At 49.1% G+C, this 27,803-nt stretch overlaps 1 protein-coding gene across 10 annotated transcripts; it reads right to left on the reverse strand.

Annotated features, from left to right (window-relative positions):
• Positions 1-1,040: 1,040 nt before the first annotated feature.
• On the reverse strand, positions 1,041-27,803 carry TMEM39B (transmembrane protein 39B). 10 transcript variants are annotated; one of them, XM_033227329.1, is made up of 10 exons: positions 26,784-26,903; positions 25,566-25,645; positions 24,768-24,902; positions 24,023-24,242; positions 23,054-23,137; positions 22,582-22,736; positions 12,253-12,589; positions 9,664-9,851; positions 4,394-4,514; positions 1,041-1,477 (listed from the first exon to the last, which is right to left on the reverse strand). In XM_033227329.1, the coding sequence occupies exons 2-10, from the start codon at positions 25,595-25,597 to the stop codon at positions 1,235-1,237; spliced, it is 1,515 nt and encodes a 504-aa protein (XP_033083220.1). In that variant the 5' UTR covers positions 25,598-25,645; positions 26,784-26,903; the 3' UTR covers positions 1,041-1,234. The 10 variants fall into 10 exon arrangements, with proteins under 10 accessions (XP_033083220.1, XP_033083224.1, XP_033083225.1 ...); XM_033227333.1 differs by lacking the exon at positions 25,566-25,645 and adding an exon at positions 23,254-23,336 and having other exon boundaries at positions 24,768-24,894; positions 26,784-26,860; XM_033227334.1 differs by having other exon boundaries at positions 24,768-24,894; positions 26,784-26,844.

Genomic DNA, 27,803 nt, shown 5'->3' on the forward strand with positions numbered 1-27,803 from the left:
GCTGACCTCAGGTGATCCACCTGCCTCGGCCTCCCAAAGTGCTCGGATTACGGGTGTGAGCCATGGTGCCCGACCTTATTTTTATTTTTTTTTAAGACGGAGTCTTGCTGTGTCACCCAGGCTGGAGTGCAGTGGTGCGATCTCAGTTCACTGCAACCTCTGCCTCCAGGTTCCAGCGATTCCCGTGCCTCAGCCTTCCAAGTAGCTGGGACTACAGACATGCGCCACCACGCCTGGCTTTTTATTTTTTTTTTGAGACTGAGTTTCCCTCTGTCGCCCAGGCTGGAGTGCAGTGGCATGATTGCGACTCACTGCAAGCTCTGCCTCCCGGGTTCACACCATTCTGCTGCCTCAGCCTCCTGAGTAGCTGGGACTATAGGCACCCACCACCGCGCCCGGCTAACTTTTTTGTATTTTTTAGTAGAGATGGGGTTTCACCATGGTCTTGATCTCCTGATCTCATGATCCACCTGCCTTGGCCTCCAAAGTGCTAGGATTACAGGCATGAGCCACCGCGCCCGGCCACGCCTGGCTAATTTTTGTATTTTTAGTAGAGACGTGGTTTTACCATCTTGGCCAGGCTGGTCTCAAACTCCTGGTTTCCAGTGATCCGCCCACCTCAGCCTCCCGAAGTGCTGGGATTACAGGCTTGAGCCACTGTGCCAGGCCTTTCAGAGATTTTATGTCCAGCTCTACCACTTCCTAGCTGTGTTACTATGGGCAAGTCACTATAACTCCCTGAGCTCCAGTTCTTCATCCATTGGAGTGACAGTACTTTATTCCTAGGGTTGTCATAAAAGTTAAAATTAAGGCAAGGCCTGAAATACACACAGAGCATCATCTGGTACACAGTGAGCATTCAGTTCACAGTAGCTATCACTGCTACCATGGCCTCCAGTGCCTCCTCATCTCTTCTCTACTGAAGAAGGCAGTACCCACAGAGGCTTCAGAAGCCACATGTGGGGGCTTTCTAAACCAGAATCTCACACCTCTGCAATACGTCTCACACACCCGAGGGGAAAGAACCACAGGACACAGGCTTGTTGGGAGTATAAAAATAGGACTTTTTTCCTTATCACATCAATTATCAAAGAAACAGTACGTAACAAAAATACAAAGCTCTGGTGGATTTTTTTGTCTTTTTTTTTTCCCCCCTCCCACTCCTACCCAACAGCCCCTTGCCAGGGAGCCCCTGGCTGAAGCCTGGACACTGTCCCTGAGGTCACCCCAGAGCTCAGGAGAAACGGTGGTCCAGGTCTCTCTGGGGGCTAGCAGAGTATGAGTAGGCCTTGCCCAATACCAAGCGGTCCCGGAGCAGCTTGAAGAAGGCATAGTAGTTGCTGAAGAGGATGAGGGCCAGCGAGATGGTCTGGTGCCACTTTTCAGAGGACATTAGGGAGTACAGCTGGTAGACAATGACAGCGCCCTCCAGCAGCAGGAGGATGTTAAGGATCCGCAGGGGTTTGCTGAAAAAGAACTGTAACCGGAAGGGGGTGGGCATGGCTAAAAGGTGTGCTCCAGAAACCTTCCTCCTGGATAGGGGTTCTGGGTGGGCCAGTGAAGGGGACAGGCTCTTGGGGCCCCATGCAGACATGGGTGGGGAGGAAGACTTTCTGGGGTTGGATGTGGATTTTGCCACCTCATCTGCCTCTGCTTGTGGTATTCCTCCTGATAGGACTGCTGCTTCCCACGTAAGTCATCTAAGATCCTGTTCAACTTCTACCTCCCCTAGGAAGTTTTTCTTGACAGGTTCTGCTTGCTCTCTCAAACTCTTTTTGTGGTCTAAAGTCAACACCTTTAAAAAAAATTTTTGACCAGGCGCAGTGGCTCACGCCTGTAATCCCAGCACTTTGGGAGGCCGAGGCAGGCGGATCACGAGGTCAGGAGATCAAGATCATCCTAACACGGTGAAACCCTGTCTCTATAAAAAATACAAAAAATTAGCCGGGCATGGTGGCGGGTGCCTGTAGTACCAGCTACTCGGGAGGCTGAGGCAGGAGAATGGCGTGAACCCGGGAGGCAGAGCTTGCAGTGAGCCGAGATAGAGCCACTGCACTCCAGCCTGGGCGACAGAGCAAGACTCCGTCTCAAAAAATAAAAAATAAAATCAATCAATCAATCTATCTATCTATCGATAGATTTTTAAAATTTTTTTAAATTTTATTTTATTTTATTTTTTTTTGGAGGCGGAGTCTTGCTCTGAGAGATTTCCTCAACTTTGTCTTCCACCTTTTTTTTTTTTTTTTTTTTTGAGACGGAGTCTCGCTCTGTCGCCCAGGCTGGAGTGCAGTGGCCGGATCTCAGCTCACTGCAAGCTCCGCCTCCCGGGTTCCCGCCATTCTCCTGCCTCAGCCTCCCAAGTAGCTGGGACTACAGGCGCCCGCCACCTCGCCCGGCTAGTTTTTTGTATTTTTAGTAGAGACGGGGTTTCACTGTGTTCGCCAGGATGGTCTTGATCTCCTGACCTTGTGATCCACCCGTCTCGGCCTCCCAAAGTGCTGGGATTACAGGCTTGAGCCACCGCGCCCGGCCTTAATTTTAATTTTTGAAAATTTTTTCTCCCTCATCCACTGACCCTCAATAACATCAACACCTTTTAATGTCATCTCCTGGCTATTGTTGGGGCTGAACAAATTAGAATCCTATGACACAGGCATGGAAAGTTATTACAGACTCTACAGCCTGAATTACCTACTACTTCATAGGTAGCATCCCTAGCTAGGCTGGAAGCTGCCAAGGGACATGGCAACAGCTCACTCTCAACAGCAAGGTAGAACGCAGGAACTAAAAAAAAAATTCTTATCAGTTCAAAAAACTGCACAGTGTCTAGGGATTTTGATTCCACAGGCGCCAAGGTACCTAAATCTCAAGAGCTGCTTACAGGACGGGAGAAGTGGCAGGAAATGGGAAGCCAAGAGACCAGGATGTCAGGCTCAGCTCTGCACCTAACAGGCTGCAATACTTTGGGCAAGTCCCTTTCCTCTCCGGGGCTTGGATTTCTCAACTGTGAAATGAACACATCAGCCCAGGTCAGTGATTTCTCACGCTGTGTCCTTTGAGCCCCAGGTTTCAAGGGGATCCTTTAGGAGTTACAGGAGGGGTAAGCAGGAAGTGAAGGGGGTTCTAACTCCTCCAAACAGAGCAGCGCCAGGAGGTCCCATATATTGGATTTTGGCCTCTGATTGTGTTTTAAAAAAGGGGGGGGGCGGATTTCATAGTGAAATTTAAAAAAAAAAGAGATCACTATTTTAGATAATTTTGGGCAGCCCTTTCCATAGCTAAGTCATGAGTCATTACCATTACATCTCAAGTTTCACAACAAGGCAGCCTTTAACAAGTTAAACTCTCTAAGCTGATTTCAGTATCTAAAAACAGAGCTAACCCTAGCATATCTTCCACATACAAGGTTCAGGGGAAGGCTGACTAGGAAGGTGCATGGAGAGTGCTTAAGGACATGGCTGGCACACAGTAACAAATAAAGACAGTATTGTCTTTCACTGCCAAGAGCCCCTTCTTTTTTTTTTTTTTTTTTTGAGACGGAGTCTCGCTCTGTCGCCCAGGCTGGAGTGCAGTGGCACAATCTCAGCTCACTGCAAGCTCCGCCTCCTGGGTTCACGCCATTCTCCTGCCTCAGCCTCCAGAGTAGCTGGGACTACAGGCGCCTGCCACCTCGCCCGGCTAGTTTTTTCTATTTTTTTAGTAGAGACGGGGTTTCACTGTGTTAGCCAGGATGGTCTCGATCTCCTGACCTCGTGATCCGCCCGTCTCGGCCTCCCAAAGTGCTGGGATTACAGGCTTGAGCCACCGCGCCCGGCCAAGAGCCCCTTCTTTTACTATCATCTTCTCTCCCTCTGTCCAATGTTCTGAAAGATCTACAACCAAATGAGCTGCAGTTATTTACTTATTTTATTTTATTTTATTGAGAATGAGTCTTGCTCTGTTGCCTGGGCTGGAGTGCAGTGGCATGAACTTGGCTCACTGCAACCTCTGTCTCCTGAGTTCAAGTGATTCTCCCTCCTCAGCCTCCTGAGTAGCTGGGATTACAGGCCCCCGCCACCATGCCTGGCTAATTTTTGTATTTTTAGTGGAGACGAGGTTTCATCATGTTGACCAGGCTGGTCTGGTCTTGAACTCCTGACCTCAGGTGATTCGTCCACCTTGGTCTCCTAAAGTGCTGGGATTACAGGCATAAGCCACCATGCCCAGCCGAGCTGCAGTTATTAAGTGACAATTTGTATGGCTGTCCTTGTGCTACATGTGTGCACTGTCTTCCTTTGGATTGGGAAAATACTGAAAATAGCTTTCTCTTGCAATGACATCACATTCCTGCCCTGCAGATCCTCCGACCCTCTCCCTCAGGCCCCAACCATCCTTCCCCGGGGAGGAGACTCACGTGGAAGCGGAAGTGGGAGACATCAGAGGGGATAGCCACGTTGTAGTGGCCTACGGCTTTGTAGACATTCTTGCTGTGCTTCACCAGCACGCCCTGCGGCCACATGCATTCTTCAGTCCACCTGGAGGCACAGCCCAACAGTGCCCCTTATCCCCAGCTCACCCATAAAAGGGGTACGAGAAGAATGAATGGGCAGGAGGGAATCACCAGGCTCTACTCTCATTTCTATCATTTAGACACACTGACTTTCCTTTTCTGGGTTTCAGTTGCCTCCCCTGTAAAATGGGGTAAGAATCATGAGGAATTCACTGTACTGTGAGTTAGAAGGTCTAGGGCTGACACTAATTACTAAGAGATCGTTGAGAAAATCCTTTTTCCTCTCTTGGTTCCTTTGCTTCATCCGGTCTCACCTCTTGCCTCCAAATGGTCCACCACACAGTTGTCTGAGTGGTCTTTGTAAAATACTAAGCTGAGCCTAATCACCCTCTGCTTAAAACCCTTTGTGGGCTTTTTTTTTTTTTTTTGAGAAGGAGTTTCGATCTTGTCATCCAGGCTGGAGTGCAGTGGCACAATCTTGGCTTACTGCAACCTCCACCTCCCAGGTTCAAGCAATTCTCCTGCCTCAGCCTCAAGAGTGGCTGGGATTACAGGCACCTGCCACCACGCCTGGCTAATTTTTGTATTTTTAGTAGAGACGAGGTTCCACCACATTGGCCAGGCTGGTCTCGAACTCCTGACCTCAGGTGATCTGTGTGCCTCTGTCTCTCAAAGTGCTGGGATTACAGGCACCAGCCGCAGCTCCTGGCCCTGCTTAAAACCTTTTGAAGGCTTCCTAGTGCCCATGGAGTCAAGGCCCCAAGGATTTGGCATGGCCTCTGAGGTCTTGTGTGGCTTCGCACAGCCCTCACCACACAGCTCATGCTGTTTCTCGTTCCTCCAGCACTCTGTACTGCTTCATGTCTCTCCCTAAGCTGCTCCCTCCAATTGGATTGCCCTTCCCAAAGCCTAATCCTTCTGGTAAGCTCTTCACCATCTTTCAAAACCCAGGTTCCTCCACAAAGCCTTTCTCAAACTCCCCAGAGTTTGGCATCCTTTTTTTGTTTTTTTTTAAATTATACTTTAAGTTCTAGGGTACATGTGCACAACATGCAGGTTTGTTACATATGTATACATGCGCCGTGTTGGTGTGCTGCACCCATTAACTCGTCATTTACATTAGGTATTTCTCTTAATGTTATCCCTCCGCCCTCCCCCGACCCCACGACAGGTCCTGGTGTGTGACATTCCCCATCCTGTGTCCAAGTGTTCTCACTGTTCAATTCCCACCTATGAGTTTTTTTTTTAGACAGAGTCTCACTCTGCCGCCCAGGCTGGAGTGCAGAGTGCAGTGGCGCTCAGCTCACTGCAACCTCCATGTCCCGGGTTCAAGTGATTCTCCTGCCTTAGAACTATAGGCACCTGCCACCACACCCGGCTAATTTTTCTGTATTTTTTGTAGAGACGGGGTTTCGCCATGTTGCCCACGCTGGTCTCGAACTGCTGAACTCAGGTGATCCGCCCGCCTCGGCCTCCCAAAGTGCTAGGATTACAAGCATGAGCCACCGTGCTTGGCCTGTTTGGCATCCTTTAACTGTTCCAGCATCTCCTGCTACTGGTCCACATTTCCCAATGCTGGTCATTTATTTCCCTATCTGTATATACCTCACTGGGCTGAGAGCCCTTGAGTGGGACGATCTAATCCACCCCTGTGTCCTCAGAGCATGCCGTAAGGCCTGGCACAGAGAGGCCCTAGTGAGCATATGAATGAGATGGTGGGACCTGTGAGCTTTCTTATAATGTCCTGTGAGATCTCCCAGGAATCCCAAGGGCCTGGACCAGAGGACTGAAGTCACAGCCTGTAAGCAGCCCCCTTCTCAACCCAATGCTCTTGCCTTGTTGATTCACTCATTTAAAAAAAATAGTTGGCCAGGCACAGTGAGATTATGCCTGTAATCCCAGCACTTTGGGAGGCCAAGAGTGGGCAGATCACCTGAGGTCAGGAGTTCGAGACCAGCCTGGCCAACGTGCTGAAACCCCCATCTCTACTAAAAATACAAAAAAAGTTAGCGGGGCATGGTGACACAGGCCTGTAATCCCAGATATTTGGGAAGCTGAGGCAGGAGAGTCACTTGAACCCAGAAGGTGAAGGTTGCAGTGAGCCAAGATCGCGCCACTGCACTCCAGCCTGGGCAACAAGAGCGAAACTGTCTCAAAAAACAAAAAAGAAAAGTTATTGTGCGACTCACAACATGAATGAACCTCACAGACAATATGCTGAATAAAAGAAGTTGGGGCCGGGTGCAGTGGCTCACGCCTATAATCCCAGCTTCACTTTGGGAGGCCAAGGCAGGCGGATCACAAGGTCAGGAGTTTGTGACCAACCTGGCCAGCATGGTGACACCCCATCTCTACTTAAAACATAAAAAAATCGGGCCGGGTGTGGTGGCTCAAGCTGGTAATCCCAGCACTCTGGGAGGCTGAGACGGGCAGACCACGAGGTCAGGAGATCGAGACCATCCTGGCTAACACAGTGAAGCCCCATCTCTACTAAAAAATACAAAAAACTAGCTGGGCGAGGTGGTGGGCATCTGTAGTCCCAGCTACCCAGGAGGCTGAGGCAGAAGAATGGCGTGAACCCGGGAGGTGGAGCTTGCAGTAAGCTGAGATCTGGCCACTGCACCCAACCTGGGCAACAGAGCGAGAATCCGTCTCAAAAAAAAAAAAAACCACAAAAAATCAGTTGGGCATGGTAGCACATGCCTGTAATCCCAGCTACCGGGGAGGCTGAGGCAGGAGAATTGCTTGAACCCAGGAGGCGGAAATTGCAGTGAGCCAAGATCGTGCCACTGCACTCCAGCCTGGGCGACAGAGTGACACTCCGTCGCCAAAAAAAAAAAAAAAAAAAGAATGATTTCATTTATATTAAGTTCTACGATAGGCAAAACTAACCTCTGGTGAAAGAAAACAGAAAGGTAGTTGTCTTGGGGGAAAGATCACTAGGAAGAGCCATGAGGACATTTTCTGAAGGGCTGGAAATGTTCTGTATCTTGATGAGGGGTGGATTACATAAGCATATATACCTTTATCAAAACTCAAAGAATTGCACACGTTTTAGGATTTGTAGGCCAAGTGCAGTGGCTCATGCCTGTGATCCCAGCACTCTGGGAGGTCGAGGTGGGTGGATCACTCGAGTCCAGGAGCTCTAGACCAGCCTGGACAACATGGCAAAACATCAAACAAAAAAATACAAAAATTAGCTGGACGTGGTGGCATGCGCCTGTAATCCTAGCAACTTGGGAGCTGAAGTGGGAGGATCACCTGAGCCCAGGAGGCTGTGGCTGCAATGAGCTGTGATTGCACCACTGCACTCCAGCTTGGGAGACAGAGTAAGACCTTGTCTCAAAAAAAAGGATTGCACATTTCACTGTATGGAAATTTTACCTTAAAAAGAAAGGCCTAGGCCAAACGTAGTGGCTCACGCCTGTAACCCCAGCACTTTGGGAACTCTGGGAGGCCAGGATGAGTGGATCACCTGAGGTCAGGAGTTTGAGACCAGCCTGGCTAACATGGCGAAACCCCGTCTCTACTAAAAATGTAAAAATTAGCCAGGTGTGGAGGTGCATACCTGTAGTCCCAGCTACTCGGGAGGCCGAGGCAGAAGAATCGCTTGAATCCAGAAGGCGGAGATTGCAATAAGCCAAGATTGCGCCACTGCACTCCAGTCTGGGCAACAGAGCATGACTCCATCTCAAAAAAAAAAAAGGCCTGAGGAGGCAACTGAGTGCTAGACAGGCAAGGGCCCTGAGCTTCGTGAACTTTCAGTCCTGGAATGACAGGCAAGTAACTAAGCAAACACAGTAGAAAACATTAAATGCAATGATCATGGTATTATGGGCCACTGAAAGGAGGGGCCCCTTATAGGAGAGGGGCACTGAACACATCTGGATGGTCAGGAAAGTGTTCCTGGAGGAAGCAAGTGCTAAAAGATGAATAGGAGTTAACGAGGATAGAAAGAATGGAAAGACCATCCCAAGCAAAAGACACATCACTTGCAAAAGCCTGGATGCACAAGTGCATAAAGCACATGACGACCTGAGGAGATCTGCTTGGCTTTACTGAAGAGCAGAGGATGGGTTGGGGCATGGTAAAAGATGAGGCAGAAACGTTTGGCAGGACCCAGCTGTGAAGCCATGCGAAGGACCATGGTGAGCCATGGACAGGTATATCCTCATGTTCAGCTATGTTCTATCTTCCTATTCCTCCCGCCCCTCAGAGCCCAAGCTGAGCCAAGCCTCCTTTTGGCCCAATCAGCAATGCCCAGTCACTTTTCTGGACCTCCAGGACAGAGCCTGAAAGGGACTCTGACTGACATGCATGGCCAACACCAGGAGGCTTAGCTTCTGTGGCCTTGCTTGCATCTCTGCTCCTTGGTGGGCCTACTTCTGCAAACCTGTCCTAGGGGCCTCCTCTCTGCCAAGCCTTGTCCTGGGCCCAAGACTCGGATGTGCTTCAGAGGTGATCCTGGCCTTGAGGAGCTTCCAGTCTAATGGGGGAATACAGGCAGGAAAATTAGTATAACCTGGGGTGAAAAGTACTTTGAAAAAGGGTCCCTGAGCAGTGTGATTGCTGCCTCTGTTCTGGGTGCAGTACCTTCTTGCAGCTAGGTCTCTTTTGCCCACCTCATCCTTCCCTGGCCAGGGTTCAGCATCAACTAGCACAGCACCACATCCTGGCACCAGGCTGATGATTCTAAAGCACACCTTGGGATGGGTCCCTCCACTGCTAAAAATCCTCTATCCCCCGCTGGGCCTAAGTCAAAGTCCAAGCTCTTTTGCCTGGCACATCCACAGGCCTGGTATGGATTGGGTGGAAGTAAACATCTGCTGATAGAGTAGGTGACGTAATGACCCAGTGGATGAGTGAGCAGGTAAGAGAAGAGTGAAGCATGAGCAAGTAAGGCAATGAGTGAATAAACAGTCAGCAAAGAGAAAGTCAACAAGTCCAAGAATTACCATCAGTCCCCTCCCATCTTCAGTACACTGCAAGTTACCCAAGGACAGGGAACATGTGTGTCAGGCCCCACCATACCCCACCCTGGACGCTTGGCCTAATATACAAGACACGCTCAGTAACTATTTGCTAACTGAATACGTTAATCAGCAGGTGGACAAGTGACTCCAGATGCTGACCAGAAGGGATGGGATTGGGCCAAGCAGGGTAGGGTGACTCACGGGTGCTGCAGCACGTTGGAGCACAGTGCTGGGTCCACCTTCTGCCAACAGCCCAGATGGGCGGCAGCCTTGTGCAGCAGGTCACAGTAGCTGGCAGGCAGCAGGTGCTGCATGAGGATCACAGAGGTGCTGATGGACACCAGCAGGAAGAGTTCACAGGACCAGCGCTTGTCATAGTAATGTGTGTTCTGGGGGTAGCAGAAGGTGGGTGAGGCCTGGGATCCCCATAATGGCCTCATTCCCTTTCCCTCCCTGATTCTACCTGACTGAGAGGTTAGGACAGTCCTGGGGAGACCTCAGAATAGCCCGAAACCAAGAATCAAACCCAACAAAGAAGGCTTAGGCCCTGTGCCCACTAGTTGGTTTTCTACAAGGAAATTTGCTCCTACTGCCTACCACTCTGAGCCAGAGAACAGGCTCTGGGGTCCAAGAGATCTGAATTCAAATCTTGGCTCTTTCGCTTATTTACTATGTGACATTGGGCAACTCATTTACCTTCTCTGTGCTTCAGTTTCATTTGTCAAATGAGGATAGAGCAACTACTAGGCCCAGCACAGTGGCTCACACCTGTAATCCCAGCACTTTGGGAGGCCTGAGGTGGGTGGATCACCTGAGGTCAGGAGTTCAAGACCAGCCTGGCCAACATGGTGAAACCCTGTCTCTACTAAAAATACAGAAATTAGTTGGGTGTGGTAGTGCACGCCTATAATCCCAACTACTTGGGAGGCTGAGGCAGGAGAATTGCTTGAACCTGGGAGATGGAGGGTGCAGTGAGCCAAGATCACACCACTGCACTCCAGCCTGGGTGACAGAGCGAGACTCCGTCTAAAAAAAAAAAAAAAGGCCGGGCGCGGTGGCTCAAGCCTGTATCCCAGCACTTTGGGAGGCCGAGACGGGCGGATCACGAGGTCAGGAGATCGAGACCATCCTGGCTAACACGGTGAAACCCCGTCTCTACTAAAAATACAAAAAACTAGCCGGGCGAGGTAGCGGGCGCCTGTAGTCCCAGCTACTCGGGAGGCTGAGGCAGGAGAATGGCGTAAACCCCGGAGGCGGAGCTTGCAGTGAGCTGAGATCCGGCCACTGCACTCCAGCCGGGTGACAGAGCGAGACTCCGTCTCAAAAAAAAAAAAAAAAAAAAAAAAAAAAAAAAAAAAAAAAAAAAAAAAAAAAAAGACATTAAGTTCTCTCAAGCCCACTGCAGTTTGCAGCTGAGGAGGTACCTTCCCAGGAGACCATATAAGCAATAAAAGAGAGCACAGGCTTTTGGGGTCACTCAAATCTGGATGAACACTGGCTTCCTTACTAAATGATAAAGCCAGACATTGTGACATGTCTGTGTCACAACAATTGCTGAAATACAAACTCACTAGTCTTTGAAATCAAGTATTATGAATAACAACGCCATGTCTCCCTCACTGGCTGGGTGATGTTGGACAGGTCACTTCCCTTCGGTGAGTCTAGTTATCTGCACTCTAAAATGGACACAGGCTGGGGCGTGGTGGCTCATGTCTGTAATCCCAACACTTTGGGAGGCCAAGGTGGGTGGATCACTTGGGGCCAGGAGTTTGAGACCAGACTGGCCAAAATGGTGACACCCCATCTCTACTAAAAATACAAAAATTAGTTGGGCATGGTGGCACATGTCTATAATCCCAGCTACTTGGGAGGCTGATGTAGGAGAATCGCTTGAACCCGGGAGGCGGAGGTTACAGTTAGCCAAGATCGTGCCATTGGACTCACCTGACTGACAGAAGGAGACTCTGTCTCAAAAAAAATAAAATAGGCCGGGCGCGGTGGCTCAAGCCTGTAATCCCAGCACTTTGGGAGGCCGAGACAGGCGGATCACGAGGTCAGGAGATCGAGACCATCCTGGCTAACACGGTGAAACCCCGTCTCTACTAAAAAATACAAAAAAAACTAGCCGGACGACGTGGCGGCGCCTGTAGTCCCAGCTACCGGGGAGGCTGAGGCAGGAGAATGGCGTGAACCTGGGAGGCGGAGCTTGCAGTGAGCTGAGATCCGGCCACAGCACTCCAGCCTAGGTGACAGAGCGAGACTCTGTCTCAAAAAAAAAAAATAAAAATAAAAAAAAAATAAAAAATAAAAAATAAGAAAAGTAAAATAAAACGGACACAGGCCGGATGTAGTGGCTCACGCCTGTAATCCCAACACGTTGGGAAGCTGAGGCAGGAGGACCACTTAAGACCAGGAATTCTGAGATCAGCTTGGGCAGCATAGTGAGACTCCATCTCTATAAAAAATTAAAAAATTAGCTGGGCATGGTGGCTTATGCCTGTAGTCCCAGCTACTCAAGAGGCTGAGACAGGAGGATCACTTGAGACCAGGAGGTTGAGGCTTCAGTGACCCATGGTTGTGCCACTGCACTCCAGTGTAGGTGACAGCAAGATCCTGTCTCTAAAAATAAAAAATAAAATGGAGACAGTAGTCGCTCTAGTCCTCCAGAGGAGAACAGATGGGAAATCACATCAAAAACAGCAGAGTTAGGCCAGCAGGAGAAATCACATAGGCAGGCAGCAGGGAAAGGTCCCAGCTAGGCCCTTTCCCTCCCTGGTTTGAGCTACACACCTTCACGAACCAGACAGGCACAAAGGCCACATAGTAGGCACTCAGCATGGAGCTGACGAGCACTTCCTTCATGCGCCAGTTGAAGTCCATCTTGAGGAACTCCACCTCACTGCGGATTAGGCTGGGCGACAGGCAGCAGGCATGGGTGGGCATGGCGTCTGGGCCATACAGCTGTCTCGTGTGCTGCTTCCACGTCTCCCGCAGTGTCAGGAGGTAGTCCCGGCTCTTCGCTAGGCCGCTGACCGCCTCCCGGGGCCCCATGGAGGCCATGTGGTTGAAGAGGCTTGTCTTGCGGAGGTCACAATTCAGCTGCAGGAATGGAATGTACATCCCAAACCTGCTGGGGAAGACAGTGGTGAGGGAAGGCCTGTCCATGGGCCAGGATCCCAACTCTCAGCCACTAAGGGGATCTTCTTTCCTCCATGGGCCTCACTCAGCTCTTCTGGCTGCCCAGAGGGGAGAATTTACCAGACCTTCCATCCATCCACCCTCCCATCCAATGGCCAGTCATTTAGCACATGTATTACCACTCGGTACGTGCCAAGCACTGGGGGTATAGCAGAAATGCTGACACTGGGGATACAGTAGGAAGCAAGAAGCAAGTCCCTGCACTCGCAGCCTAGGGATGACTCACAACAGCAACAGCCCACATTCGCTGGGCATGGCCTATGTTCCAGGCACTGTACCGAATGCTTTCAGGCAAACTCTTTTCTCATAGCACTATGCATTAGTACTGTTACTTTGTCCCCTTTTCAGCTGAGGAAGCTGTGGCTCGGAAAGGGGAAGTAAATTCCCAAAGCTTACACAATTAGTAAGGAAGTGACGGGGCAGGTGGGGGTGAGGCTCAAAATCAGAACTGTTTGGTACCAAAGATCAAGGCACCTACTTAACAAATCATTATGGGTGATTAGTTAAAAAGTGTACAAAGAGGACAAGCACAATAGCTCACGTCTATAATCCCAGCACTTTGGGAGGCCGAGGTGGGAAGATCACATGAGCCCAGGAGTTCAAGACCAGCCTGGGCAATACAGTGAGACCCTATCTCTACAAAACACATTTAAAAATTAGGCGGGTGGCTGGGCATGGTGGTTCACACCTGTAATCCCGGAACTTTGGGAGGTCGAGGCAGGCAGATCACAAGGTCAGGAGATTGAGACCCTCCTGGCTAACATGGTGAAACCCCATCTCTACTAAAAATACAAAAAATTAGCTGGGTGTCGTGGTGAGCGCCTGTAGTCTCAGCTACTCAGGAGGCTGAGGCAGGAGAATGGCATGAACCCAGGAGGTGGAGGTTGCAGTGAGCCGAGATCGCACCACGGTACTCTAGCCTGGGTGACAGAGCGAGACTCTGTCTCAAAAAAAAAAAAAATTAGACGGGTATGGGCCGGGTGCGGTGGCTCATGCCTGTAATCCCAGCACTCTGGGAGGCCAAGACGGGTGGATCACAAGGTCAGGAGATCAAGACCATCCTGGCTAACATGGTGAAACCCTGTCCGTCTCTACTAAAAAATAAAAAAATTAGCCGGGCGTGGTGGCGGGTGCCTGTGCTCCCAGCTACCTGGGAGGCTGAGGCAGAAGAATGGCATGAACCCAGGGAGGTGGAGCTTGCAGTAAGCCGAGACACGCCACTGCACTTCAGCCTGGGCGACAGAGTAAGACTACATCTCAAAAACAAAAAAAACAAAACAGCCGGGCGCGGTGGCTCACGCCTGTAATCCCAGCACTTTGAGAGGCCCAGGCGGGCGGATCACAAGGTCAGGAGATCGAGATCATCCTGGCTAACACGGTGAAACCCTGTCTCTACTAAAAATACAAAAAATTAGCCGGACATGGTGGCGGGCGCCTATAGTCCCAGCTACTCGGGAGGCTGAGGCAGGAGAATGGCATGAACCCGGGAGGCAGAGCTTGCAGTGAGCTGAGATTGCACCACTGCACCCCAGCCTGGGCGACAGAGCAAGACTCCATCTCAAAACAAAAACAAAAACAAAAACAAAAAATTAGGCATGTATGGTGGTACACGCCTGTAGTCCCAGCTACTCAGGCTGAGGTGGGAGTATCACCTCAGCCTAGAGGTTCAGGCTGCAGTGACCAGTGGTTGTGCCACTGCACTCCAGCCTGGGGGGCAGAGTAAGACTTTGTCTCAAAAAAAAAAAAACAAAAAACCACACACAAAAAGACTGCACACACAAGAGAGGTATAAGTAACACAAGAGAGGTGTAAATAATGAGTTGTTATTTAGTTTGCAGAGAAGCACAGCTCAGGAACAAATATTTATGTGTTTATTACGTACCAGGCACTGAAATGGGCCCTTAAACAGAACAAATCCTTCCCCCTGAGCAGCACCTGAGAGCAGGGCTCAAGCTAATTAGTCAAGGAGTTTTTGTGCGTGGCTGCTATTGTATGAGGAGAAAACTAGATAGGCCCATAGTCTAGAAGAGTAATTATAAAATAGTGGGTAAGTGCCATGCCCATCATAGTAGGGGCTTTTATAAACGTTCTCTTTTTCAGCTTGCGACCTCTCAATTTCCCCAGGTCCTCAGACTTACACATCCCCACAAGGGTTCCTGGGCTGCCCCCAGGAGTTAGGGCTGATCACAATGCTACGTATCTTTTTTTTTTTTTTTTTGAAACGGAGTCTCACTGTGTTGCCCAGGTTGGAGTGCAGTGGTGTGATCTTGGCTCACTGCAACCTCCGCCTCCTGGGTTCAAGCGATTCTCCCACCTCAGTCTCCTGAGCAGCTGGGATTACAGCCACCCGCCATCATGCCCGACTAATTTCTGTATTTTTGTAGAGATGGGGTTTCACCATGTTGGCCACGCTGGTCTTGAACTCCTGACCTCCACCTGCCCCGGCCTCCCAAAGTGCTGGGATTACAGGCGTGAGCCACCGCACTTGGCTGACAGTGTTACATTTCAGGAGGCAGAGGTTGCAGTAAGCCAAGATCACACCACTGCACTCCAGCCTGGACAAGAGTGAGACCCCGTCTAAAAGAAAAAGAAAATTTCCTTTTACTTTTTTCTGGGGGTCCCAAGAAGAAATATCTGAGTGTCCCTGGCAAGCCATTTAGCCTCCCCGGGTTTCTGTTTTCCAATCTATAAGATAGGGATGCTACCATTTTTTCTGTGGTAAGGCTAAATAAAATAACTTAGAGAATTGTGGTCAATTCTACTGTACAGTCCAGAATATAAAACCAGAACTGTGGTCAAGAGCATAACCTTTAGAGTCAAATAGGCCTGCATCAAAATCCCAGCTCTGGGCTGGGTGTGGTAGTTCAAACCTGTAATCCCAGCACTTTGGGAGGCAGAGGTAGAGAAACTGCTTGAGCCAGGAGATCAAGACCAGCCTGGGCAAGATGGCGAAACCCTTGTCTCTACAAAAAATATAAAAAGTAGCTAGACTTTAAAAAGCATAAAAAGTATGCCTATAGTCCCAGCTATTTGGGAGGTGGAGGTGGGAAGATCACCTGATCCTAGCAGGGTTTAAGGCTGCAATGAGCTGAGATCATACCACTGCACTCCAGCCTGGGTGACAGAATGAGACCCTGCCTTAAAAAAAAAAAAAACTCCAGCTCTGCCACTGACTAGCTCTGTGATTTACGGCCAGTTATTTAACCTCTATGAGCCTCAGTTTCCTTAAAACTTGCCCTAAATTACATAGCTTGTATTGATCCCACTCTCAGCAAGATATTACACTAGTGTTCTCATAAATACTGTCTTTTAGTCCTACAACAACCCCTAGCATAGTTTCCGGCCCAGAATAGATGATTAATAGAATTATGACTAGAAAAGGAAGAGGCCAGTGATTCTATGGGGACAGGAAAAAAGACTAAAATGGGATTCCCGAAATACTCTTGTGGATATCTTGTGGTAATGAGGGGGTGGGGGCACCTATGTGAACATACAAGGGTCTCCACCTAAACTTAAAAGAATCTCACTGGCTTTGTCTCTAAGAAGGACTGCAGATAGATCCTATGATAAATTATTTGGTGACAGACTGCTCTGACAGGTTAGAAGTTAGAAGCAGCTTCATATGCACGATAGCAGATTCCCTCCCATCTCCTCCACCCTACACGAGAGTCTATCAAAGTAGAAAATAACTGTGTTATCAGCAAAAAAATAAAATGGGAGTAGGGGTCATCAGTGCACAAATGATTCTGACAAACTTAGAAAGCAGATGGAGACATGCTAACAGATGAAGCAGCAGCCATCGTCTACAGCATTGCTTTCCAACAGAAAGATGAGTCACATAATTTTTTTTTTTTGAGACGGAGTCTGGCTCTGTTACCCAGGCTGGAGTGCAGTGGCGAGATCTCAGCTTACTGCAAGCTCCACCTCCTGGGTTCACGCCATTCTCCTGCCTCAGCCTCCTGAGTAGCTAGGACTACAGGTGCCCACCACCAGAGTCACAGAATTTAGCCACATTAAAAAAGAGCCTGGGCGACAGACTCTGTTTCAAAAATAAGAAAAGAAAAAAAAAGAAATCTACATTCAGCCAAACCATCGATCAAGTATGAGGGCAGAATAAAGACTTTTAGACATGCAAGGACTCAGAACATATACACCTCCAATGTACCCATTGTTAAGGAAATTACCTGATAATTTATTCCAGCAAAATAAGAAAACCAAGAAAGAGGAAGACATGGGATTCAGGAAGCAGGGGGTCCCACCCAGGAGGGCAGTGAAGGGAAGTCCCAGGCTGATAGCTGTACAGCAGACCTAAAGAGCAAACACTCCAGACTGCAGGAGGAGGAGGAAGGGCTCCAGGAGGGATGCCTTTGGGGCGGAAGCAGGGAGGAGGAAATGGACTCCAGGCAACAGGCAGTATGACTGAGGGGCTGGATAAACTTGAGAATATGATTAAGGCTCATCATTCTTTTGTCAATAAGAAAAAAGAAAGGCAATTAGAAAGTCCAAGAAAAATAAAAAGCCGTATAAGAAAGTTATAATGTAAATATGAAGCAAACTACAATGTGCTATGATTTTAAGTAATTGATGGAGTGTAAGAAAAACCATTTCACCTTGACACTAGGAACATTTGTGTGTAGGGGGGTCTGAAACAGGGTCTTGCTCTATTGCCCAGGCTGGAGTGCAGTTTCCACTCTCAGCTTACTGTAACCTCTGGCATTAGCTGGGCATGGCAGCCTGCACCTGTAGTCCCAGCTACTCGGGAGGCTGAGGTGGGAGGATGGCTTAAGCCCGGGAGGTGGAGGTTGCAATAAACTGAGATTGCACCACTGCCTCCTGGGTTCAAGTGATTCTTATACCTCAGTCTCCTGAGTAGCTGGGAGTACAGGCCCTTTAAAGAAGTCCTTTAAGGCTGGGCGCAGTGGCTCACACCTGTAATCCCAGTACTTTGGGAGGCTGAGGCAGATGGATCACGAGGTCAGGAGATTGAGACCATCCTGACTAACACGGTGAAACCCCATCTCTACTAAAAATACAAAAAATTAGCTTGGTGTGGTGGTGCACACCCATAATCCCAGCTACTTGGGAGGCTGAGGCAGGAGAACTGCTTGAACCTGGGAGGCGGAAGTTGCAGTGAGCTGAGATCGCGTCACTGCACTCCAGCCTGGGTGACAGAGTAAGACTCCATCTCAAAAAAAATAAATAAATAAAATAAATAAAGAGGTCCAAGACTGTAACTCTGTAACTACAGAGAAGAAATAATCATGTATGCATACTGCTGGGCCCTGGAGTGAATGATATCTGTATACACATAATTATATCAAAGCCACATACTGGTTTTTAATTTTCAGAATCAGACTTAGACCAAGAATGGAAGGCTTCAATGTGGTTACATAGGAGAATGTGAATGTCAAGCTTGACAATATAAAAGTAAAAATACAGCTGCCAGGAAGTGAAAAGAGGAAGAGGGGAGGAAAAGTGGTTGGGTACCTAATATTCTTGTCTTACATAAAAACAATTCAAGATACTGACTATTGTTGATGGAGAAAAAAAAGTATAGGGATACTTATACTATTGACAAATATAACCAATAGAAAATTAAAAATATTAAAAGCTGTCAATTACTGGGAACAGTAAGGATGGGACGGTGAGCTGAGTCATCTGTCATTGCAGGGAATCAATATACTTGCATATGTGTGTATGCGGTATGTTTGTATATGCATACAACATTTGTTTCCAGGATATACAAGAAACCAAAAACACTGATGATTACCTCTTGGAAAGGAAACTGGGTGGCTGGGAGGCAGCAGTCAAGGGGAGACTTTTTCATGGTATACTCTTTTAAACCTTCTGAATTTTAACTATGTAAACCTATTATTCAATTCTAAAATAAATCAGTAATTTTTTTTTTTTTTTGAGACGGAGTCTCATTCTGTTGCCCAGGCTGGAATACAGTGGTGCAAACTCAGCTCGCTGCAACCTCCACCTCCCAGTTTCAAGCAATTCTCCTGCCTCAGCCTTCTGAGTAGCTGGGACTATAGGTGTGGGCCACCACGCCTGGCTAATTTTTGTATTTTTAGTAGAGACAGGGTTTCACCATGATGGCCAGGCTGGTCTTGAACTGCTGACCTCAAGTGATTCATTCACCTTGGCCTTCCAAAGTGCTGGGATTACAAGCGTGAGCCACCGCGCCTGGCCAATCAATAAATTTTTAAAAAGAATAAGCAGGCTAGGCACAGTGGCTCATGCCTGTAGTCCCAACTACTCAGGAGGCTGAGGTGGGAGGATGGATGGCTTGAGCCTGGGAGGCAGAGGGTGCAGTGAGTTGAGATTGCACCACTGCACTCCAGCCTGGGCAACAGAGCCAGATCCTGTCTCAGGGTCTTGTCACTCAGGCTGGAGTGCAGTGGCACTTTAGAATTGGATAATAGGTTTACAGACTCTGTCTCTAAACAAACAAATAAATAAAACCCAGAAAGTAAAAGAGACTGCTATTGAAGAGTGGGACTAAAAATCTGGAGGGTGGGGTTGGAGACTAATGTTTTTCTATTTATTTATTTTTAGAGATAGGGTCTCACTCTGTTGTCCAGGCTGAAGTGCACTGGTGTGATCATGGCTCTCTTTGGCCTCAAACTCACCAGCTAAAGTGATGTTCTCACCTCAGCCTCCCAAGTCACTGAGACCACAGGCATGAGCTACCGTGCTATAAGCTTTTTAGCACTATTGGATTCAATGTTTTACAATAAGTTTATATTTGGTCAATAAACATTTTAAAATTAAATAATGAAAAATAAAGCATAATATGGACATTGGGTGTTATCTGCATCCAGGAAGAAAAGATTCAACAGGTAGTAACCATAAACTGTCAAATTAAGGCAACTCTTTTTTTTTTTTTTTTGAGACGGAGTCTCGTTCTGTTGCCCAGGCTGGAGTACACTGGTGTGATCTCGGCTCACTGCAAGCTCCGACTCCCAGGTTCACACCATTCTCCTGCCTCAGCCTCCCGAGTAGTTGCGACTACAGGCGCCCGCCACCATGCCTGGCTAATTTTTTGTATTTTTTAGTAGAAACGGGGTTTCACCGTGTTAGCCAGGATAGTCTTGATCTCCTGACCTTGGGATCCACCCGCCTCGGCCTCCCAAAGTGCCAGGATTCCAGGCATGAGCCACCACGCCCAGCCGGCAACTCTTAAGTTCTAATCAGTACAATCCTTTCGAGGGCAATTTGTTAATATCCATGAAAAATGTAAATGAACACATCTTTTGGTGTAGTTAATTCTTCTGGGAATCTACTGTGCAGAAATATTGGACACATATGCAAAGATACATGCCTCATTGTTATAAATAAGGAAAAGCTAGAAACAACTTAAAAGTTTGCCAATAGGCCGGGCACAGTGGCTCATGCCTGTAATCTCAGCACTTTGGGAGACTGAGGTGGGCAGATCACGAGGTCAGGAGATTGAGACCATCCTGGCTAGCACAGTGAAACCCCATCTCTACTAAAAATATAAAAAATTGCCAGGCGTGGTGGCTCACGCCTGTAATCCCAACATTTTGGGAGGCCAAGGCGGGCAGATCACCTGAGGTTGGGAGTTCAAGACCAGTCTGACCAACATGGAGAAACCTAAATATACAAAAATACTACAAATACAAAATTGGCTGGGCGTGGTAAAGCATGCCTGTAATCCCAGCTACTTGGGAGGCTGAGGCAGGAGAACTGCTTGAACCCAGGAGTTGGAGGTTGCAGTTAGCCGAGATTGTGCCACTGCACTCCAGCCTGGGCAACAGAGCAAGACTCCATCTCAAAAAAAAAAAAAAAAAGTTTGCCAGTAGAAGACAAATAAATTGTGAAAACTTCTATAACATAGAATAATATGAGGCCATTAAAAAAATGAGGCAGCTGGGTATGGTGGCGCATGCCCATAGTCCCAGCTACTCAGGAGGCTGAGGTGGGAGGATCACTTGAGCTGGGGAGTTCTAGGCTATAATGTGCTATGCCGATGAGGTGCCTGCATAAAAGTTCAGCATCCATATGGTGACTTCCTGGGAGTGGGGGATCCCATAATTGCCTAAGGAGGGGATGAACTGGCCCAGGTTAGAAATAGAACAGGTCAAAACTCCTGTGTTGATCAGTAGTGGGAACAGACCAGTGAATAGCCACTGCACTCCAGCCTGGGCAATACAGCAAGACCCTCATCTCTAAAATAAAATAAAATGAGACAGACCCATATGTATTGGCATAGAAAAATATCCGTTATATGATTAAGTGAAAAGTGTGGTAAATTGTACATCATGCATAGCATAATACCATTTTTGTTTTTTTAAAAACTGCATGTGGCCGGGCACCATGGCTCACACCTGTAATCCCAGCACTTTGGGAGGACGAGGTGGGCAAATCACTTGAGGCCAGGAGTTTGAAACCAGCTGGCCAACATGGTGAAACCTCATCTCTACTAAAAATACAAAAAGTAGCCAGGCATGGTGGTGGGCACCTGTAATCCCAGTTACTTGGGAGGCTGAGGCAGGAAAATTGCTTGAACCCAGGAGGCAGAGGTTGCAGAGAGCTGAGATTGTGCCACTGCACTCCAGCCTAGGTGACATAAGACTCTATCTCAAAAACAAACAAAAAAACTGCATGTGTGTGTACTTGCACAGAAAATATTTTGGGAAAATATGCTGCCAGTAATGGACTTCTGGGGGAATAAGACTATGTGGGACTTTCTTTTTCCATGTTAAAAGCTTCTGTAAAGTTTAATGTTTTTATAAGACACATGTGTCACTCTTTTTTTGATATAGGACCTCACTCCAGTTGCTTAGGCTAGAGTACAGTGGCACAATTTTGGCTCACTGCAGCCTCGACCTCCCGAGCTCAGGTGATTCTCCCACCTCAGCTTCCTGAGTAGCTGGGACTATAGGCGTGCCTCACCACACCTGGTTAGTTTTTTATGTTTTTAGTAGACAGGGTTTCAACATGTTGCCCAGGCTGGTCTCAAATCCCTGTATTCAAACAATCTGCCCGCCTTGGCCTCCCAAAGTGCTGGGATTACAGATGTGTGCTACTGCGCCTGGCCACATGTCGCTGTTGTAATTAAAAAGTAGATATAACTGAAGCAAGTGTGACAAGGCTCCCGTGCCAGTGCCTTTTTGGACATGCAGGGTAGAAAGGGGGAGGTGCCAGCTCCGAAGCTCCCCAGAGACCAGGATTGACCCAGCTTGAGGAATTCTGTGAACCAGAAAACCTGGCGGTTGGGAAATGACTGTTAATGCTCAGGCAGCCAGGAGCCTGCCCCAGAAGCAGCCAGCTCCAACACCTCACCAAAGTTCTCCCCCATGCAAGGCCACAAAGGGGCAGTCCTGGGCACATCCCCGACACAGTCTGTCCATCCTCAACAATCTAGGGTCTGGTGAGATGGAGAAAGAGAGTAAAAACAGGCACAAAGACATATACACATGCATATGCAGGCACATACACATGCTTCATGCATAGACACCCACACAGAGACATGAAACCACGCAGCTGTTTGCTGGCACACAGACTCAGGGAGATACCAAGAGATTACACAAACACTGAGAGACACAAAGAGAGACAAAGACAAAGGGAAAGAACCAGAGAGAGGGGAAAGGAAGAGTGAGGGAGACAAAGCCCATGCACTCCCTCTTGGGAATGTTCCTTTGGGATATATATGCAGATCTGAGTCCCATTCTGACCTCCCCCATAGTGAGAGCTGGGTAAATTATGCCACCTCAGTTTCTTCTGCAAAAAAAAGGCTAATTATCCTGACCTCAGTGGGTGTCACCAATGTGAGAGGATGTTGCTACCTGCCTCCGATCTTCCAGATATGGAGGCCTGGTAAGCCAGCCATGGTCAGGGCAGAGGTCAGGGGCCAGGTGCTGGGCAATGAGGGGTGAAGTGAGGGGTACTCACGGATAGCAGAGGAACAGGAGGTTCAGGAAGGAGTAGGTCCTGAAGAGGTGGATGAGGGATCGGCACAGACTCCAGCCTGTTGCCGTGAGAACGGTGAAGCGGGTGAGGAACAGCAGGATGGAGCGAAAGAGGGAGACCTTCCCCCTCTGAGAAGCCTGGGTCAGGGCAAGATAGGACGGGATGGGGCCTTGGATGGAGGCCGAAGGGGCTGTGCCCAAATCCCACCCAGCATGACCTGTGATCCCACCCAGGGAGAGGTGGCACAGCAGGCTGGGCAGAACCTGGCAAGGTAAATCCTTCTCTCTGATGCCCAGTAAACTCCAAGATGGGATGTAACTAATGTTCTTCAACCAAGTCCAAAGGGAGCCCCAAGGAAATACCCTAAGGCTGAAGGGCTGGGCATGTTTCCTTGGCATCCCCAGGGGAAAAGGGAAATCCCAAAGTCCCTGGCCAGCCTCTAGGACCCAATCACCTCCTTCACGATGGACCCAATGAAGCGGCGGCCCAGAACAATGGTGGTCACCATCAGCAAGTTGAAGTCGATCAGGTGGAAGTTCTGTCAGGGGGCAGAGGCCTGGGGGTCATGTGGGCCCCTTGCCCATATGCAGGCTTTTTTCATACCCACCTCCCCCTGCCCATTTCTTTCCACAGAGACTGTCCCCATTATCTGACCTTCATCGGCCTCTAGCTGAGTCAGGCCAGGAAATTACCTAGAGGAGTAGAACAGGACCCCAAGAAGGGAAGTGGGACAGTCCCTGGGGATAAGAGAGTGGTATGTGAGCCCTCTTGCTCTGCTCACACATGCCCCTGTCCCTATACTGTTTCTGCACTGAAGTCTTTCCTCCCCTTGAAGCACTCATGTATGCCCATGGTTCATCTCCATTACCGGATTAAGACTCAGCTCCTGGTCGGGCGCGGTGGCTCATGCTTGTAATCCCAGCACTTTGGTAGGCTGAGGTGGGTGGATCATTTGAGGTCAGGAGTTCGAGACTAGCCTGACCAACATGGTGAAACCCTGTCTCTACCAAAAATACAAAATTAGCCAGACATGGTGGCGCATGCCTGTAATCCCAGCTACTCAGGAGACTGAGGCAGCAGAATCACTTGAAACTGGGAGGTGGAGGCTGCAGTGAGCTGAGATTGCACTATTCCACTCAGGCCTGGGCAACAACAGCAAAACTCTATCTCAAAAAAAAAAAAAAAAAAAAAAGACTCTGAGCTCCTTTAGGTAAAATCTTCATCAGATTCACCTCCGATACACTTACAGTGCCCAATGTGCTACTAAACACACTAGGAGTGTTCAGTGAATCATCATTTTCCTGTTCCTTCAGCACCTTCCATGTTCGGCATGGAGGCAAGCGCACTGTGGTGCTTAGTAGGCTATGCTAAACTGAAACCAAAAGAAAACGCGCACACACACACACCCTTGTTGAGTACCTACCAGGGAGGTGTGGGAGGGTGGGTGGGAAGGTGGATACCACCACACTGTCTTGTAGATGTTGATGTAGTGGACGAACAGTGCTATGAGCTGGCAGAAGAAGAGCTGCAACTCAAACAGAATGCTGGCCTGGACTGGCAGCTCGGGGATCTTGCAATGCTGTAGAGGCACAACCGTTTGGGTGGCCAGAGGGGGGCTGGAGAGGCCTGTTCCAGAACTGCTCCTGGCAGTGAAGAGAGAACAACATCAATGGCTGACCTGAGAATCCTACCAGGAAGGGCTTCTGAGGCAAAGGATTGTGGGATAAGATCAGAAAAGCAGCTCATAGCAAGGACGGGGTCTTCCTAATCCTGTCTGTCAGACAAAGGAACCCGACAAAGCCTTTTCCTATCCCTAATCTTATTCAGGTCTTCCAATAACCCCTAGGAGAGAAAGAATTATTAGGTCCCTCTTACAGATGAGGAAAAGGAGGCCCAGAGAGGGAAGGCAACTTGTCTAAGCCATCAGCAAAACTGGAGCAGAACTGTAATTAGAATCCAGGCCTTTGGATTTATTCTACCATGTCCCACTGCACCTGTCCAAGTGATCACCCTCAACTGAGCTCCCCCTGGGTCTTTTCTGCTGCTCACTCCCCTCTAAGCCCCCACTGGCATCTAGGATTTTACACCTTAGAATCCAGTCAGAGACAGCCCTGTCCACACTGTCCCTGTGAGGCCACAGTGAGGGGTGAGACAGAGAGGTGGTTTACCTGGTGCGGGAACGAACACTGGTCACCGATGCGCTGGAAGTATGGCTTCCACCAGAGCCCCCCGAGGATCCTGGCTCACAGAGCGGATTTCGACAGTAAGATGTCCTGTTGGGACCTCTTCGTCCTCCTGTGGGGCTCAACATAACATAGAGCCTCAAGCCAGGGGGCATATATCAAAGATAACAGCAGTGATACCAGCTACCAGTCACCTAGTATCTCACTTTATCATTTAATCCTCACTGAGACCTATGATCTGGCCTCTTCTTTCATCTTCAGCTTCATCCCCTATCATTCTCTACCTCATACCCACCCTCTACCACCCGCCCCATGCTCTAAACATCCTGATCTTTCTTTCTTCAGCAAGCCAAGCTCATTGCTACCTCTAGTACTTACTGTATCCTATCTGGAAAGTCTTTCCCTGACTGCCATTTCTGAAGTTTTGAAGTAACCCTCCCCATCACTCTCTCTGCGATTTTATTCTTTTTTTCCACTACAATTCTCTTTCTGAAATTATCTTATTCATTTGTTAACGTGCTTATTGCTTGTCTGTCCTATCACAATGGAAGGTCAATGAAGTCAGTTACCTTATCTGTCTTTTTCACTGTTATATCCCCTACCACAGTGCCCAGCAAGTATATGTTGATGAGTGAACGAACCCAGCAAGGTAAGTTTTTCACACATTAGGAAACTCAGTTTACACTCTGTCACAGTATCGTGGCTGGGTACTGTGCTCTCAACTCTGGTACACATTGGGCCCCATTCAGACATATGTTTCTGGAGATCTATAACTCTGGGTACCTTTGGGACAGCTTTTTCCTCCAGGGCCCCATGATTCAGCTCAAAGGGTATTCTGGGATCTCATGGGCAGGACCCAGGGCCTAAATAAAGGGTCAAGGATATGGCTGGGAGAATGCTGTGGCTGTGGACCGAAAACTGGACCTACTAGGCTGAGCAGTCTAGCCCAAGCTCCCATGCACCACTTTGCACAAAAGTTCTGCACAAAGCTCCTAAGCACCTACAAAAGTCACAACCTGACTGGGTGCGGTGGCTCACCACTATAATCTCAGCACTTTCGGAAGCTGAGGAGGGAAGATCGCTTGAGGCCAGGAGTTGGAAACCAGCCTGGGCAACATGGCGAAATCCGGTCTCTATTAAAAACATATATATACATATTTTTTAAAAGTTATAACCTGTTCATACCTCTTCACAGTAACACAACAACCTGCATTCACATACACCCCATGCCGTAGCATCTCAGCTCGGAAGCGTTTCCCACACTTCGGAGCCAATTTTGGGCCTGGATGTATGCCCAAAATTATAAACCTCCACAAGTCTCTAAAAAGTACCTGGCGAAAAGCTCTGCCCTCCATAAACCCCCAGACCAGAAGCTCTGTTCATACGCTATGATACTTGGCTTAGAAAATCCCACACAAACACCATTAGTCCAGAAGCTCTTCCCACACCCACACTCCTCTCTTTAGAAGCTCTGCACCCACATAAAGCCCCTCGGCCCAGAAGCTCCGCCTACACACAACTGTCAGTCCAGAAACCCCGCTCACAAGCCAATAAAAGCCCTCAGCCCAGAAGCCCCACTCCAGAATGGGCTTTCTCAGTCTGAAGTCTCCCCGCCCCACCGCCTCCCATGTAAGCCCCTCCAGCCCAGAAACTCCGACTGCACTAACGCCCCCATCCCAGAAGCTCCGCCCTTAGCGCTGAAGCCACGCCCACTGGCAAAGCCCCGCCCCCTTTCTAGCCCCGACCAGCGGGTCCTCACCAAAGCCCAAGCCCCCACAGGGATCCGTCTTAGAAGCCCCGCCCACCATCCAATGTCCCGCCCCCACAACAGAGGCCCCACCCCGCAAAACGACAGGAGGGGGGCGGGATCCCGTCTGCACTCGCATCCCCTCCCCCTCCCGTCACCGGGCTCCTGTCCGCGTGGGGCAGCAATTAGCAGCCTGGCCATCCTAACCCGCGCGCCCGCTAGTTGCCAGGCTGAGCCTGAGCTGCTCTGCTCACCCATCTCCTCCCCCCGGCGCTCTCCGTTTCGCCGCCGCAGCTCCTGCGGGCAATATGTCGGAGGCGACGGCGGCCGGGAGAGGACTAACCGCTGCAGCCCAGTCCCGGGTATCAGCCGCGCGCTCCCGCCGCGCCGCTATATTTGCATACAAGGCGGGCTGGAAGCTGGGCGCGCGCCTCTTAAAGGGGCCACCCGGACAGAGGCGGTGCCTGCGCGCTCTTTGTCTCGCGGTCCTTCACGCCCTTCCTGCAGCTGCTGCTGAAGAGACTCAAGAGGGAGGGGAACGGAACCCACCTCCTGCTCTACCCGTGCTTGTCTTCTCCCAGCATCTCCAGGACCGGGGCGGCGGCGGCGGGCGGGGGAGGGTGCGGAGCCGCCTCTCGGCTTCTCTGGAGATGGACCATATCCCTGAGCGGTCCGCGGGCACCTCCACCCTAGCCCCACTTTGCGCTTCATCCTTCTCTTAGGCCTCACTGCGCTTTAGTCTACCCCAGTCAAGACTCAGGAGTCACTTCCCCCCTCCCTCGGCCCCTACATCCTAGCTTTGCCTTAGTCTTTGTTAGCCTAAGTCCTAAATATTTTTCACATTTGACGTTACTCACCGTTCTCATTGTCGACACCGTGGTTCAGATCCTAACTCTGCCATTTCCCAGCCTTGAAATCTTTTTTATGCTTTACGATGAGGCTGCTTATAGTCACCGTGTACGTTTCGATGAGGGTTAAATGAAATAGTGCATGCAGAACTGAGTCTGTTTTAGTGTTAGCCATCATGTTTGGAGAAGCATTCACTAAATCAGATACATTTATTGTCAGTGGGATTTCTTCCCTCACGAGACCTACAAGCAGTTTCAATCATCTTGTAGCTCCATTGCTTAGCACAGTGCTTGGCACCTAATAGCAGTATTCAATTAATTGAATGAATTAGTAGATACTTCATTAATATATAGTCATAGAGCTTATAGTCAAGTGGGAGGAGATAGACATGAACAAAATTAGTAAATTCTGTAGTATGTTAGAAG

Source organism: Trachypithecus francoisi, unplaced genomic scaffold (assembly GCF_009764315.1).
Source record: "Trachypithecus francoisi isolate TF-2019V2 unplaced genomic scaffold, Tfra_2.0 Lachesis_group12, whole genome shotgun sequence".
Lineage (NCBI taxonomy): Eukaryota > Metazoa > Chordata > Mammalia > Primates > Cercopithecidae > Trachypithecus > Trachypithecus francoisi.

Bases quoted from the DNA above. Each gene is read 5' to 3' on its own strand.
- TMEM39B (XM_033227329.1), bottom strand. From the start codon at position 25,597: ATGGGGCCCTGGAGGAAAAAGCTGTCCCAAAG. The intron at 24,903-25,565 runs GTACCCAGAGTT...TGTTATGTTGAG, and splicing joins AGGAAAAAGCTGTCCCAAAG to CCCCACAGGAGGACGAAGAG. The intron at 24,243-24,767 runs GTAAACCACCTC...CTTCACTGCCAG, and splicing joins AGTGTTCGTTCCCGCACCAG to GAGCAGTTCTGGAACAGGCC.